General features: G+C 34.4%; 1 protein-coding gene across 4 annotated transcripts in view; it reads left to right on the top strand.

Annotated features, from left to right (window-relative positions):
• The first annotated feature begins 5,387 nt into the window (after window positions 1–5,387).
• The window catches only part of LOC106079386 (zinc finger protein 729-like), a 43,734-nt gene continuing 35,245 nt past the window's right edge, over window positions 5,388–13,876 (top strand). The window contains exons 1-3 of one of the 4 annotated variants that reach the window (XM_056040352.1): window positions 5,388–5,472; window positions 7,489–7,756; window positions 8,773–8,946. In XM_056040352.1, the coding sequence (XP_055896327.1) occupies window positions 7,532–7,756; window positions 8,773–8,946 (399 nt within the window). In that variant the 5' untranslated portion in view covers window positions 5,388–5,472; window positions 7,489–7,531. Of the gene's footprint in view, window positions 5,473–5,629; window positions 5,809–7,488; window positions 7,757–8,425; window positions 8,538–8,772; window positions 8,947–13,876 lie in introns of those variants that run through there. The other 3 variants (XM_056040353.1, XM_056040351.1, XM_056040358.1) reach the window with 3 other exon arrangements.

Raw genomic sequence — 13,876 nt, 5'->3', positions numbered from 1 at the left:
ACATAGAAACTAGTTATTGCAATAACATCTGATGCCCAGGGGTGTTTCTATGAACAGAAAATAATTGTTCATTAACATAAGATAGAGAAAATAATAAAATAAATGTAGTATAAATCGTAGTGATAGTTGATTCTAGTAGTAATTAAGAGTATTAAAACAGTAAAAAAAAAAAATGTATACTTGAATAAATAACAGTTGAATTGGACTTCTAGGCTGTACTCAATCATAAGACTTGTCTATATGCCTACAGCTACCTAAGGCATAATACTCATCAACTGCTTCTCATACATGTTCTTCGTGTCTTGGGTCGTACAGGTTTATCTTTATCTTCTCATTACACAGCATTAACATAAAGGCTTCGAGCCACACAGACACTCAATCACAATCATATTGTGCCTTTTGTGGCAAACCAATTATAGTCCAATTCTAAGCAATAAAAAAAAAACTTAAAATTATGGGGGTGTGTGGCTGAGTGGTTAAGCACTCGGCTTCCAAACCTGGGGTCCTGGTTCGAATCTCGGTGAAGACTTTTATTTAGAATTTCAGGATTTTTAGGGCGCCCTGAGTTCACCCGACTCTAATGGGTTCCTGACTTAAGCTGGAGAAAGTAAAGGCGGTTGGTCGTTGTGTTTGCCACATGACACCCTGCTCGTTAACTGTTGACCATAGAAACAGATGACCTTAACATCATCTTTCCCATAGATTTCAAGGTCTGAAAGGGAAACTTTACTTATACTATTAAAATTACAATAAACCAAGGTCTCACAAAAAATACAATTTAGTTACCCACTATTTATTTAAGTGGATAGATGACTAAAGTTGTCAACAACAATTAACATCAGATATAAGCCCAAGTAGTACTTAAGTCAACAACATGTTACAGGGCTACTTGCACTCTATATTCCAATTACACTTTGGGCATTCTCACAAATCAAAACATGGAGGAGTCATACTGACAAAAAGTCACAATTCTAAAATAAACTTTAAAAAAAAAATAAGTATGAAGATACTGACAGTCAGTATAAACTAGGTAATATTTGATGTATAGAAAATAGTATGAAGATACTGACAGTGTTTATAAACTAGGTAACCTTTGAAAAAAATAAGATTGAAGATATTGGCAGTGTGTCATTGTATCTTCATAAACTAGGTAACTTTTGATGTAGGCCTATACAAATAAGCATGAAGATACTGACAGTGTGTCACTGTGTATCTTGATGATTCCCTGTAGTTTCATCCCCGGTCATTTCATCTCCTGTTTCTTTCATCATCTGATCATTTTATTTTATGTAAAAATCATGAAATAAACAATATTTATATACGCATTTTTAATTACATGACAAAAAGTATGACATATTAAATAAGAATGAAGTTAAATGCCATTAAAAAGCTATAAAAAATTTAACATAGGGGTCATGTTTAAAAAAAAAAGTGTTTTTGAGTTCATTTACATAAGATAGGTAGTTAAGATAGATAGGTCTGTAGGTAAGATTATAGATAGATAGGTAGGTAAGATAAGATAGATAGGCTATTGATTGTAATGTTTTACATGTTTCGGATGTTCCTTCAGAGCTGAAGATAGTTTACTTCCTAGTCCGAACCTCCCGCAGGACGATGGGGGATGGGAGTGGGCAGGGTTTGAACCCGGGACTATCGATAAATCCAAACGACCAGGCAGCCATCCATAATTACAGAAGACAATCCATCGATTCATATAGCTGAACAATGTTTGTAATTCTCTTTGCCTATAACACAATTTACAACTTAAATGTTTAAAAGGAATTACAGCAAAACTAATAGGCCTATAGGCGACATGATATCCTGAGGATGGATGAAGTTCGCCTTCATTAGAAGAAATAAAACCTTATTTCAAGGCTAAAAATGATGCGCCCATTTTAAAGTAAGAGCGATTGAAAAATAAAATAAAGTGAAAGATGGTCGTCATGAGTTAACAGCGGCATGATCATAAGTATTCTAATCGTTCTCATCTCTTAAATGATTTCTACTACTTCCACCAACCCTTGGCCTTTGGTCATATCATTATGTCATGCGCAGGATAATATTATCCCTGATAGCAAAGATTTTGGGCCCAGTAAGGGCCCCAACTGGGCCAGCCCATACTAACCGAAATGGGCTTCAACTGGGGGATGAACATTGGCCCAAACGGATGCCCTTATGGCTGAGTCTGGGCTCAGTCAGGGGGCCCAGAAAATCTTGTGAAACCCGTGTGGAGCCAGTAAGGGGAAGGACTTGTGGGCCGAAACAGGGACAAAGATACTTGGCCCTTTGGGGGGCATTAATGAAAGCCGAAATGGGGCCCTTAAGGGGCGAGTCTGGGCGCAGGATAATATTATATAATATTACATCCAATGGAAGCGCTATAGATAAGTACACACCCAGATTTACTATATATTATAAGATTTCTCATCAAGAATGTAAAGTGGAAGAGGAAACACTATAAACGCATTAATAACATGTCAAAAAATATCAAAAAGCATTAAAATTATCATATTTCTATATTAGATTGAATGAGGCCGGCTTAACAGCACAACTAAACAATGAATAAGAAAAAAATATTTAATAGGGGATGAAATGACCGCGGTCACCGTCTTGATAAACTAAGCTAAGGTAACCTTTGGTGTTGTTATTTTGGATGATAGATCAGCTGAGTAATTGTTTCTTATCTGATATAATACAGACGTTACTTCAAAAAAAGATGACGATTACGTCCTACGCATCATGCATTCAGTCATGCATATTAACCAATGACTTGAATTCTGCCAAGTCACTGGTCTTCCTGGCTAGCTCAGGCAACCCATCCCATGCTCTAATAGCACTAGGGAAGAAGTAGTATTTGTACACATTTGTCCTAGCATATGGGATGAGGAATGTGCCTTTATCTTTGTGTCTTTCAGAGTATTTTATTAAATTTAGTTTTTGTATTTGAAGATTATGGTTCAGTGTTTTATGTATAATAGCTACTTTACTTTTGAGCCTTCTGTCCTGAAGGCTTTCTAAATTTAGTGATTTTACTAAAGGTGTTACTCTAGTCAAATGTGAATATTCGTTTGTTATGAATCTCACTGCTCATTTTGTGTCTGTTCCAGTTTCTTAATGTTTTCTTGAGTTGAGGGGTCCCAAACGGAGGATGCATATTCTATTATTGGCCTAACCAAGGTTAAATAACATTTTAGTTTTATGTTCTTATTTGATTTATAGAAATTTCTTTTAATAAATCCTAATGCTTTGTTTGATTTTTTTGTAGTTTCATCAATATGTGGATTCCATGACAGTTTTTCATTTATTATAACACCTAGGTATTTTGCGTTTTTAGTCTGTGTTACTGGTTTGCCATGAATAAGATAAGTGGAATTAATCTCAATCAAAATACTTCTTAAAAGTAATAATGATTGCATTCGATTCTTATACAAATGGTTTACAAATAATGTAATAATAATCCTTTTACGTTCTAGGTCCTCACTAAGAACGGTTTTTGACAGATTCGCAACCTTACGACCGGTATTCGCGAAAAAAAACGCAAGCTCTATCAAACCTATCAAACCTTATCTTATAGGCGGTCCATCAAACGAGTAGATAATTACGCCCTACGCATTTCATGTGTCAATTTTGTCCATGCCTATTAATCAGTAAAATCTGCTAAGTCGTTGTTGGTCTTGGCTAATTCAGACAACCCATTCCATTGTTTAATGGCACTTATAGGGAAGAAAGAGCACTGCTAAGGGTGTATCCTAGCATATGGAATAAGAAATGTGCGTCTATCTTTATATTATTTTATGAAGTTTTTGTCTATTTGCAAATTATGGTTCAGTGTTTCATGTATTATTAACTACTGTTAAAACAACACACATACACACACACACACATACACAAAACGTAACAAACATTTTGTACATACACACATACAAACCATGAACATTTAAATAAAAACATAATAAATTAACATGCGTCTAAAGCATTTAGCGCCAAAATGACGACGCCTAATCTTTCTGCTTCGCACGAGCCGAAAACTAATAGGCCTACTCACAATAAAACCGCTATCAAATTATTAAAAAAGAGCCACATGGGTGACATGACCAGGATAAACTGAAGAGGCAGGCTAAAGTAGAATAAACACTTAATTTCAAACAGCCTACATCGGATTATTTCGGGTAAAGGTCACGCGCCTGGAAATATCCCGAAATGACCGGCCAGATCACACTTAGGGTTTTAGCCGAATCCATTTGTTACTCTATGTCTAGGTTTCAATCAACTGTATGAAGTAGGCTACTGCGAAGGTGATCAATATAAGAATATCATCCTCTGGGATCCCTCAACTCAAGTGAACACAATGAAACTAGAACAAATACAAAATAGAGCAGTAAGATTTATAACAAAAGAATATTCCAATTTCATTAGAGCAACATCATTATAAACTCATTAAACTTAAGAGACACTTCGGGACAGAACTATAAAAAGTAAAGTAGCTATAATACTCAAAACACTACACTACACCATAATTTACAAATAGAAAAACATAACCTAATGAAATGCTCAAAAAGACTCAAGGATAGAGGCATATATCTCTTATTCCATATGCTAGCAAAAATTCGTACAAGTGCTAGGCCCCTTCTTTCCTAGTGCCATTAGAGAATGGAATGTGTTGCCTGAATCAGCCAGGAAAACCAACAACTTGGCAGAGTTTGTCATTGATTAACATGCATGACTAGATTGACACTTATAATGCGTAGAACGTGAAGTAGCGTCTGTAATAAATAATAATTAAGCTTGTCTTCGAGTCCGAAGATTAATGAGAAATGCAGTATTTACCGTGGCTACGCAGCCCCAGCTGTGTCCTACATATATTTTGTCCCATTCAGGGCAAGCATAACCATTGTCCGTCGGTGGTCGATTAAGATTTTCTTTTCGCCGTCTGCGTCAGTCCTCGGTAGCCGATTTTTTTGTTGTTGTCACAAATGTGTAACCCGCGGCCTTTGTGGGTGACCTCCATCTGTCTCGTTTTGAGGCCGCATGATGCCAGGTGCTCTCTTCTGCGTCAGCCAGGGCAAGTTGCGCCTAAGCTGGTCTTTAAGCGTTTCCGTGGGGCGTCTCTGTTACGTCGACCACTTTTAAGCTCTCCAAAAAAAAAAAAAAAGACTGCCTTTGGCATACGTTCGACTCCCATACAGATTACATGTGTATAGGCCTAACTGTCGGACCATAAGAGGCCCCTCTATAGTCTATACTGTCCATAACGGCGTTCGCTAGAACATCGCAGTTTGTAGTGCTTTTAATAACTAATTGTGAACTTGCGCTCCCAGAGCTATATTTTTATGTATTCTATTTTTTATAGGCTAGTGCCAAATTTATTATTTGTACTTCCGCTTTTTGTGTAGGTTAGGGTGGGGTCAAGTGGGGTGTATAAAAAGTGATGCCACGCTGTTTTAAAACAGTTCAGTGTACAGTTGACCAGTGGTCAGTATAATGTGTCTGTGTGATTTTTTAAAATGGAAAATTTGTTTAACCCGCCCTCCCCCACCCTACTCCCACCCCCGAGGAAAAAAATCCTGGTTAAGCGAATGCATAAAAAAAAATGCAGATTACTTAAAAGTAAATTTAAAATTCAAAACACCTAAGCTGACAGCATCATAGATAACGCCATTAACGGAGAGCACTCTGCCTAATATGTATCGCTGTAAACCATGGAACTATACTAAACAACAAACAGCTTGATTTATAAGTAGTTTCTATGTTAGAATTACTTAGGAGAGTTGGACTTACTAATTTAGTCTTAGTCTCTAAGACTAGAAAGTTAGTGTCTACTTAGCGTAGACTTATATCAAGAGTTATATATATACTATAACTATAATATACTCTATAAATACTATAATATATCTAATAATTATAATAATATTATAATATAGATCTAGTTAATTTATATAGGCCTACTATAGTCTATACTATATTATACTGAGTATATAGTATAGTAGACTCCTATAGCCTATAGGCTACTCACTGACTAGTGAATATAGTGACCATAGTGATAGTCTTCTTATACTTATAGTCAGTACGACAGTAGATCTAGATCTAGTAAAATCTAGTTAGGCCTTCTAGATGTAGATCTAGTTGCTAAATCCACAATGGTACCGGTACTCAGGGTACTTGGTTATATATATATATATATATATATATATATATATATATATATATATATATATATATATATATATATATGTATATATATATATATATATGTATATATATTAATTATATTCTTATTTAGGCCTCATGGTAGCCTACTATTCCTAGTGGACTCTAAAAGTCTAGTCTAGTGGACCATAGTAGTAAATAGTAGTGTCCTAGGCAGAGCTTATAATAAAAAATAAGAAACTGGTGTCCTACCAAAACAAACTACAAACAAAATATCCCCTTAAGCCTTATTCTATCCAGGTTGGGTTGTGAGGAGAGCTGTTTAAGCTCCCATTATGGGGTCGGGGGCGGAGTTAAGTTTAAGAATATTTATATAATAACTAATATAAGTAAAAGAAATAAGAAACTTTCGCATAAATAGATCTAGAGTACTTTATTTATTCTGGAGGTTACATGAATCCGTACAACTCGCTGTTATTGTGGCCATTAGTTAACATCTATATTTTGATATTTAATATGAAACTAGCACGCTGTATAATGTGCTTGTCCATTTTCCAATGATTCTGATCCAATTTCCTTCCATTTAGCTGTCTTTTTATGTAAGAAAAAAGAATTTCAAATATGTAAGTCAGGTTGTTGTTTTTTCCTGTTACCAGGATGACTTTACCTCTTCCTACGAATGAGACTATATTTTTTTGGTTGGCCAAGTCTATATTTGTAAGCGAGGTACAGTGGCTGAGCAGTGTTTGAGCGGTAAAGATCTTGGCTTCTGAACCGAGGTCCTGGGTTTGAATCCTGGTGAAGACTGGGATTTTTAACTTCAGGATATTTGGGCACCTCTGAGTCCACCCAGCTCTAATGGGTACCTGACATTAGTTGGGGGAAAGTAAAGGCAGTTGGTCGTTATGCTGGCCACATGACATCCTCATTAACTGTGGGATACAGAAACAGATGACCTTTACATCATCTGCCCCCATAGATCACAAGATCTGAAAGGGGAACTTTACTTTTTTACTTTAAGTCTATGTTGTCACTGTTTACTATCTGCATAACAATGTCCACAATTTCAAATTTGTTACAATTTTTGCAATTGGGAAGCGTGGTCGAGAGGCTAAGTGCGCTTGAACTTAGTTTGGCTTGGCTACCTATGAAGGGGGCTTGAGGTTTGACACTCGACTCGGGTAGAGTTGTATTAACTGAGCGCCTAAAGGCAGCACAGAAAAACCTTTCTACTAGATACCCCCCCCCCCCTACTGGTCCACAACTGAGATTGGATGAAAGTAGTGCTATATAAAAGCCATTATTTAATTTAATTTTAATTTGTTTGTTTTTTTACTACAGGATTATTTTTAACTGAGCTGAAACTCGGATTTATTAACCTTCTATGATGCCTCAGGCTGAGCTTGATTATTCTCTTGATCTGAACAATGTCTTGAAACAAGTGAAGGAAGAAATTGAAGAGACAGATTTGTTAGCACAACCATGTGAAGAACAAGACTTCAAAATGTCAGAGATAAAAAGTGAAAAGATAGATGAAAATGAATCAGTCTTGAATACACAGCAATCAGAAAACTTTGCTGAAACCTCTAATGTGAAACTTGAACATCAGGTATTCCATTACTTATTAAAATCCGTGACTACTATATCAAATATTTTTGTAAACAAAGAAGACAACCTAGTACAGCAAAAAATTCTAAAGAATGCTAAAATAAACCTTCTCCCAAATACCCCTCTCCCACTGGTTCACAAGGGGTTATAATGGCTGAGTGGTAATGCACTTTGCTTCCTAACCGAGGGATTCAGGTTTGAATCTCAGTGAAAACTGACATATGTTGGGTAAAGTAAAGTTGGTTGGTCATTGTGCTGGCCACATTAACTGTCCAGCATATAAACAGATGGAAGCATAATGGCTGAGTGGTAAAGAACTTTGTGTCTGAGCCTGAGATCCAGGGTTCTAATGCTGGGATTTCAAAGTTTGGGATCTTGAGGATGCCTCTGAGTCCACCCAACTCTAATGGGTAATTGACATTTGTTGGGGGAAAAGTTAATGTGGTTACTCAATCCACTGGACAGGAAACATTCATTAACTGTGGGCCACAGAAACAGATGACCTTTACATCATCTGTTCTATAGATTACAAGGTCTGAAAGGGTTATTTTCTTTACTTTACTGGTCCACAATAGATATTGGACCATAATCTATTAGCATAAAAGTTGTTATATAAAAAAACAACACATTTTTTTTTAAAATAATAGAAGTTAGCATTTCACAATCACAGAAACAATTCAGGATGCCAGTGTTGATCACAAAAACACACAAACTCTTTGGATTGACAGTAAAAGAATACAATCCAACTTTCTGTTGTCAATGTTTGAATGAAAGTGTTTCAGGTATGAATGTATATTGGCATTTTGCTATAATTGTAATTATTATTATTTTTTTAATACCATTGTTTCAAAGACATGTTTTAATAGACATTTTTTTTTAGTTCTAATAAAATAAAAGACCTTTTCTCCATTTTCTGATATGAGAATTCATTTAGAATGAAATATTGTTTAATTTTTTGTTCTTATATTGTTGATTAATAAATTTTTTATTTATTAATACTTTTTTTTTGTGTTATAGAAAAGTACTGTAAAGAAAGAAAATTTGAAGGATAGAATAAAACCATGGTCCCTAGCTTCAAGACTCGTGCATGTGTCAATGCAGACAAACAACAGTCTATATCCTGTACCTATCATTTTGCCAAATGTAAAATCACCTGCTCACACCAATGGCTTAGAAATGTCAGTCAATCAGGTAAAGAGATATTATTGGGTATAAGAAACTTTAGGAGAGATTTCAGTATAAAAGTTGTACATTTTGAATGAAAATGCATGAACACAGAATGTTTCTGTGTTGCTTTCAGGTTTTGAACATGACCCCCATTGATAGTTAGTCATACAATATACACATGCTTCTCAGCCAAACATCACACACTGTTCTTATGCTTTTGAAAGTTGAACTATAAAGCTCACATTAAACCCAATATTTTGCTGGGCTAGCAATTAAAAAAAAAATGTAATTTTATGTATATCTTTACCTAGTTCAAAACATTTCCCTTTTAAGAAAATTAAAATGACTTTAATATCAGTTTAACATCATCATGATTTTTACCTTCAAAGAACATGAGCACATGTAATAGAACCATAAACAGTGGTGATTCAGTTTACAGTAATACATATTCCAAACATTTTTATTAAAACTTAGTGAATATTTGACAATAACTGATTAACTCTTTCTCTCCTAATTGAGGATACCACTTTACATTATTTTTTGGTTTTAGAAACATTAATTTGTGTTCTATTAAAAGAGCATGCATTTGCATTTATTTCTATACCAAATAAAATATTTTCTGATTACGAAGTTATTAAAGTTAAGTCATAACAGAAGTGAACTACAAATGAGTAAAATTAATAATTCTGTTGGATCATGGAAAATAATTACGGAGAGAAAGAGTTAAAAGAGAAATTTGTTTTTAATTACCTGAAAATTGGGTCAGTGGGGCTTACACAGAAAATTCAAGATTTGTGAATATAAGTACATATTTATTTTTAAACAGGTGAATGTTATGAAGAAAGAAAAAGAAATGCTATCAGAGATAAATGTGCTTACTGAAGACACACAAGACCAATTTGAAGGAAACCTATTAAAAGAAACTGTTTTAGTAAAAGAATTAAAGACATCTTGTCCTAAAGCTGAAAAAAAGCACAAGTGTCAGACATGCCTCAAAGAATTCGCCAATCCCGCACGTTTAAAACAACACCGAATTATTCATTTGGGTGAAAAGCCATATAAATGTCAAATTTGTCTTAAAGGATTTTCCCATGCTTCATCTGTAAAAACTCACCAAGTGGTTCACACTGGTGAAAAACCTTTTCAATGTCAAATATGTCTCAAAGAATTTTCTTTATCTTCTTCTTTGAAAAAACACCAATTAACTCATACTGGTGATAAACCGATTAAATGTGAAATATGTCAAAAGAGATTTAAAAGACCTTCAGAATTGAAAATACACCAACTTTTTCATACTGTTGAAAAGCCATTTGAATGTCAAATATGTCAAAAAGGATTCACTCAATCCTCATCCCTAAAAATTCACCAAGTGGTTCACACTGGTGAAAAACCTTTTCAATGTCAAATATGTCTCAAAGAATTTTCTTTATCTTCTTCTTTGAAAAAACACCAATTAAGTCATACTGGTGATAAACCGTTTAAATGTGAAATATGTCAAAAGAGATTTAAAAGACCTTCAGAATTGAAAATACACCAACTTTTTCATACTGTTAAAAAGCCATTTGAATGTCAAATATGTCAAAAAGGATTCACTCAATCTTCATCCCTAAAAATTCACCAAGTGGTTCATACTGGTGAAAAACCATATAAATGTCAAATATGTCAAAAAGGATTCACTCAATCTTCAAGCCGAAAATCTCATCAAGTGGTTCACACTGGTGAAAATACAAATAAATGTCAAATATGTCAAAAAGAATTCACTTATTCAGCACACCTGAAAACTCACCAAATGGTCCATACTGGTGAAAAACCATATAAATGTCAAATATGTCAAAAGGGATTCACTCAATCTTCATACCTGAAATCTCATCAAGTGGTTCACACTGGTGAAAAACCATATAAATGTCAAATATGTGAAAAAGAATTCACTTATTCATCACACCTGAAAACTCACCAAATGGTCCATACTGGGGAAAAACCATATAAATGTCAAATATGTCAAAAGGGATTCACTCAATCTTCATACCTGAAATCTCATCAAGTGGTTCATAGGGATTCACTCAATCTTCATACCTGAAATCTCATCAAGTGGTTCATACTGGTGAAAAACCATATAAATGTTAAAAATGTCAAAAAAGCTTCACTCATTCTTCAAGCCTTAAAATTCACCAAGTGGTTTTTACTGGTGAAAAACCATATAAATGTCAAATGTTTCAAAAAGGATTTATTCATTCTTCATACCTGAAATCTCACCAAGTGCTTCATACTGGTGAAAAAACATACAAATGTCAAATATGTCAAAAGGGATTTAGTAAACCTCTGTATTTAAAAAAACTCCATTTGTTTCATTCTAATGAATAATCTTTTCAATGTCAAATATTTAAAAAAAAAGATTTACTTCATTTTTATTTTTGAGAGATACCAAAAAATGTATGCTTGTGATAAACTATATAAATGTCAAATTTGTCTCCAATAATTTTTTTTATTCTTCAAATTTAAATATCACCATACATGCTTGGTGAAAAACAGAGACATGACAATTCGTTTACTGACATTTCATTCACGGACAAATTGTTCACCCGATAAAAAATTAACAAACTCAGATTAGGCCTGATCTTTATCTTTTGGCAAATAATAGCTACAAAAGTTTTAATTGAAACAAATTAAACACACAATGAGAATTTATAATATTAACAATATGTTACTATCCTGTGAACGATTTGTCGTGTGATTTGTCGTGCTGTGTGAACGATTTGTCATGATCCAACTGTCTGTGATCAAGTTGTCGGGTGAACAAAAGGTCTTGAACGAATTGTCGTGGAACCTTGAAAACCAAGCAAATGCCTTCTCATAGTCTCTAAAACTGATGTACAGAGAGATCGTTCAAGAATTATTCCTCAAGAATTATTCCTATCGTCATGGCTATTAACTAATTTGTATGATTTATACTTTGGAAAGCTTGTCGGTCACGGACATGTGGATCTACAGCAGGGGTTCTCAACCTGTGGGTCACGGCTCCTTTAGGGGTTGATTGACGATTTGCCAAGGGTCGCCTAAGACCATCGAAAATATGGATTGTTATTGTCTACTCTTCTATTGCTGTGTGTGTGTAAGGGGGGAGGGGTCACTGCAAAGTGAGGAATCGTATAAAGGGGTCGCTGAGCTTAAAAGGTTGAGAACCGCTGATCTACAGCATCTTGCATTCAATGCGGTTAAACTGATAATGAATATCTAATTTATCTAATTGTTTTGTAAAGAGTCAATCTCTTATTTATAAATCCTGAAGAAAAAAACATTTCTGTAAAAAAAAAAAGAATTAATATTCCTTTAGTTAAGTGTTCTATAGGCATAATAAATTAAAAAAAAAATGTCATGGAATCCTTTTTTTTCTTCTTATCAAATAATTAATTTACAAAACATATCTGGTTAACGATTAGATCTATAATGATCTATTACGTCACCAAGCAAAGCGAAATATTGATAAAAATAAAAAAAATATGCATGGATATCTACATATTTAATTATTTTTCTTTTGAACAAAATTATATGCTTTATGACTTAGAGATCTAAAGCAGTGGTGGGCAACCTTTTTCTATTGAGAACCGCATTAAAAAAAAATTTAGGAAAGGGGGCCGCATCTATATTATACCTACAACTTAGAAAGATACACTAGCTGTGTAGGCTATAATGTCTTTTAATTCATATTTACACTGTATTAAACATTCAGTGTTCTTTTTTTTTTTCACACTCCCTGTTGAGGAATTAAAACAAAAAAGTTTGCAATTTCTGAAACCAATTTTACGATTTAAAAAAAAAAATCCTATTGTCATTTTACATCACAACATTTCACTACAAATTTAAAATTGTACTTGATGTGAAATATTTAATTGTTTACACTCGTGCGTAATGTTCCGGAACTGTAGAACTGTAATTGTAATTCTTGTGACTGCGGTCAAACTAGTCAGTCAGTATCGACCTGTGATAACACTTGTTTAGTTTCCTTAAAAAAATACTTGTTCAAAGATGTATGTGTACCCAAATAATGTAAAGGTTTAGCAGCAAAGTTTTTAAGTGTGGAAATAAAACTTCTGGCACCCATAAAACGCCCACGAAAGTACTGACTGGAACTTCTCATTCAGGTCATAATTAGCTTGGAGTTATGTCCTCTGGAGCTGAATCATCTTCTCCACTAAATGATATATATATATATATATATATATATATATATATATATATATATATATATATATATATATATATATATATATATATATATATATATATATATATATATATATATATAATGTGGCTCAACAAAGATGGCTAAGACGGATGTTAGGAGTCAGTTATAGAAATCGGGTCTCGATCAAAGAAATCCTATGCAAAATGGGAGTCGGCCCCTTAGTAAGGTTGTGACAGAGCGTCACATATCGTGTGCGGGGCATGTTCTCCATCTAAATGAATTACGCATAATAAGTAATTAAGTAAGTATGTGTATGATTAGGATAACCAACGCTAGAATAAAAAAAAAATGTTAACTACACCCTCACTGACCATAAGGAGGCTGAGCGGTAAAGCGCTGGGCTTCTGAACCTGGGGTCCCGGGTTCGAATCCTGGTGAAGACTGGGATTTTTATTTCGGGGTCCTTGGCGCGCCTCTGAGTCCACCCAGCTCTAATGGGTACCTGACATTAGTTAGGGAAAAGTAAAGGCGGTTGGTCGTTGTGCTGGCCACATGACACCCTCGTTAACCGTAGGCCACAGAATCAGGTGAGCTTTACATCATCTGCCCTATAGACCACAAGATCTGAAAAGGGAACTTTTTTTTTTTCTCTAACCATAAAGTACATAGACTGTGTCCAACTGATTTTAACAACCTGGTCAACTAGACGTACACTTGTAGGCCTAGTGTACTGTACGTGTGTAGTCGATGATACTACAAGACTACCCTGCA

The sequence above is a fragment of the Biomphalaria glabrata genome, chromosome 9 (genome assembly GCF_947242115.1).
Source record: "Biomphalaria glabrata chromosome 9, xgBioGlab47.1, whole genome shotgun sequence".
Classification (NCBI taxonomy): Eukaryota; Metazoa; Mollusca; class Gastropoda; family Planorbidae; genus Biomphalaria; species Biomphalaria glabrata.
This window is presented reverse-complemented; position numbering and strand designations above follow the sequence as displayed.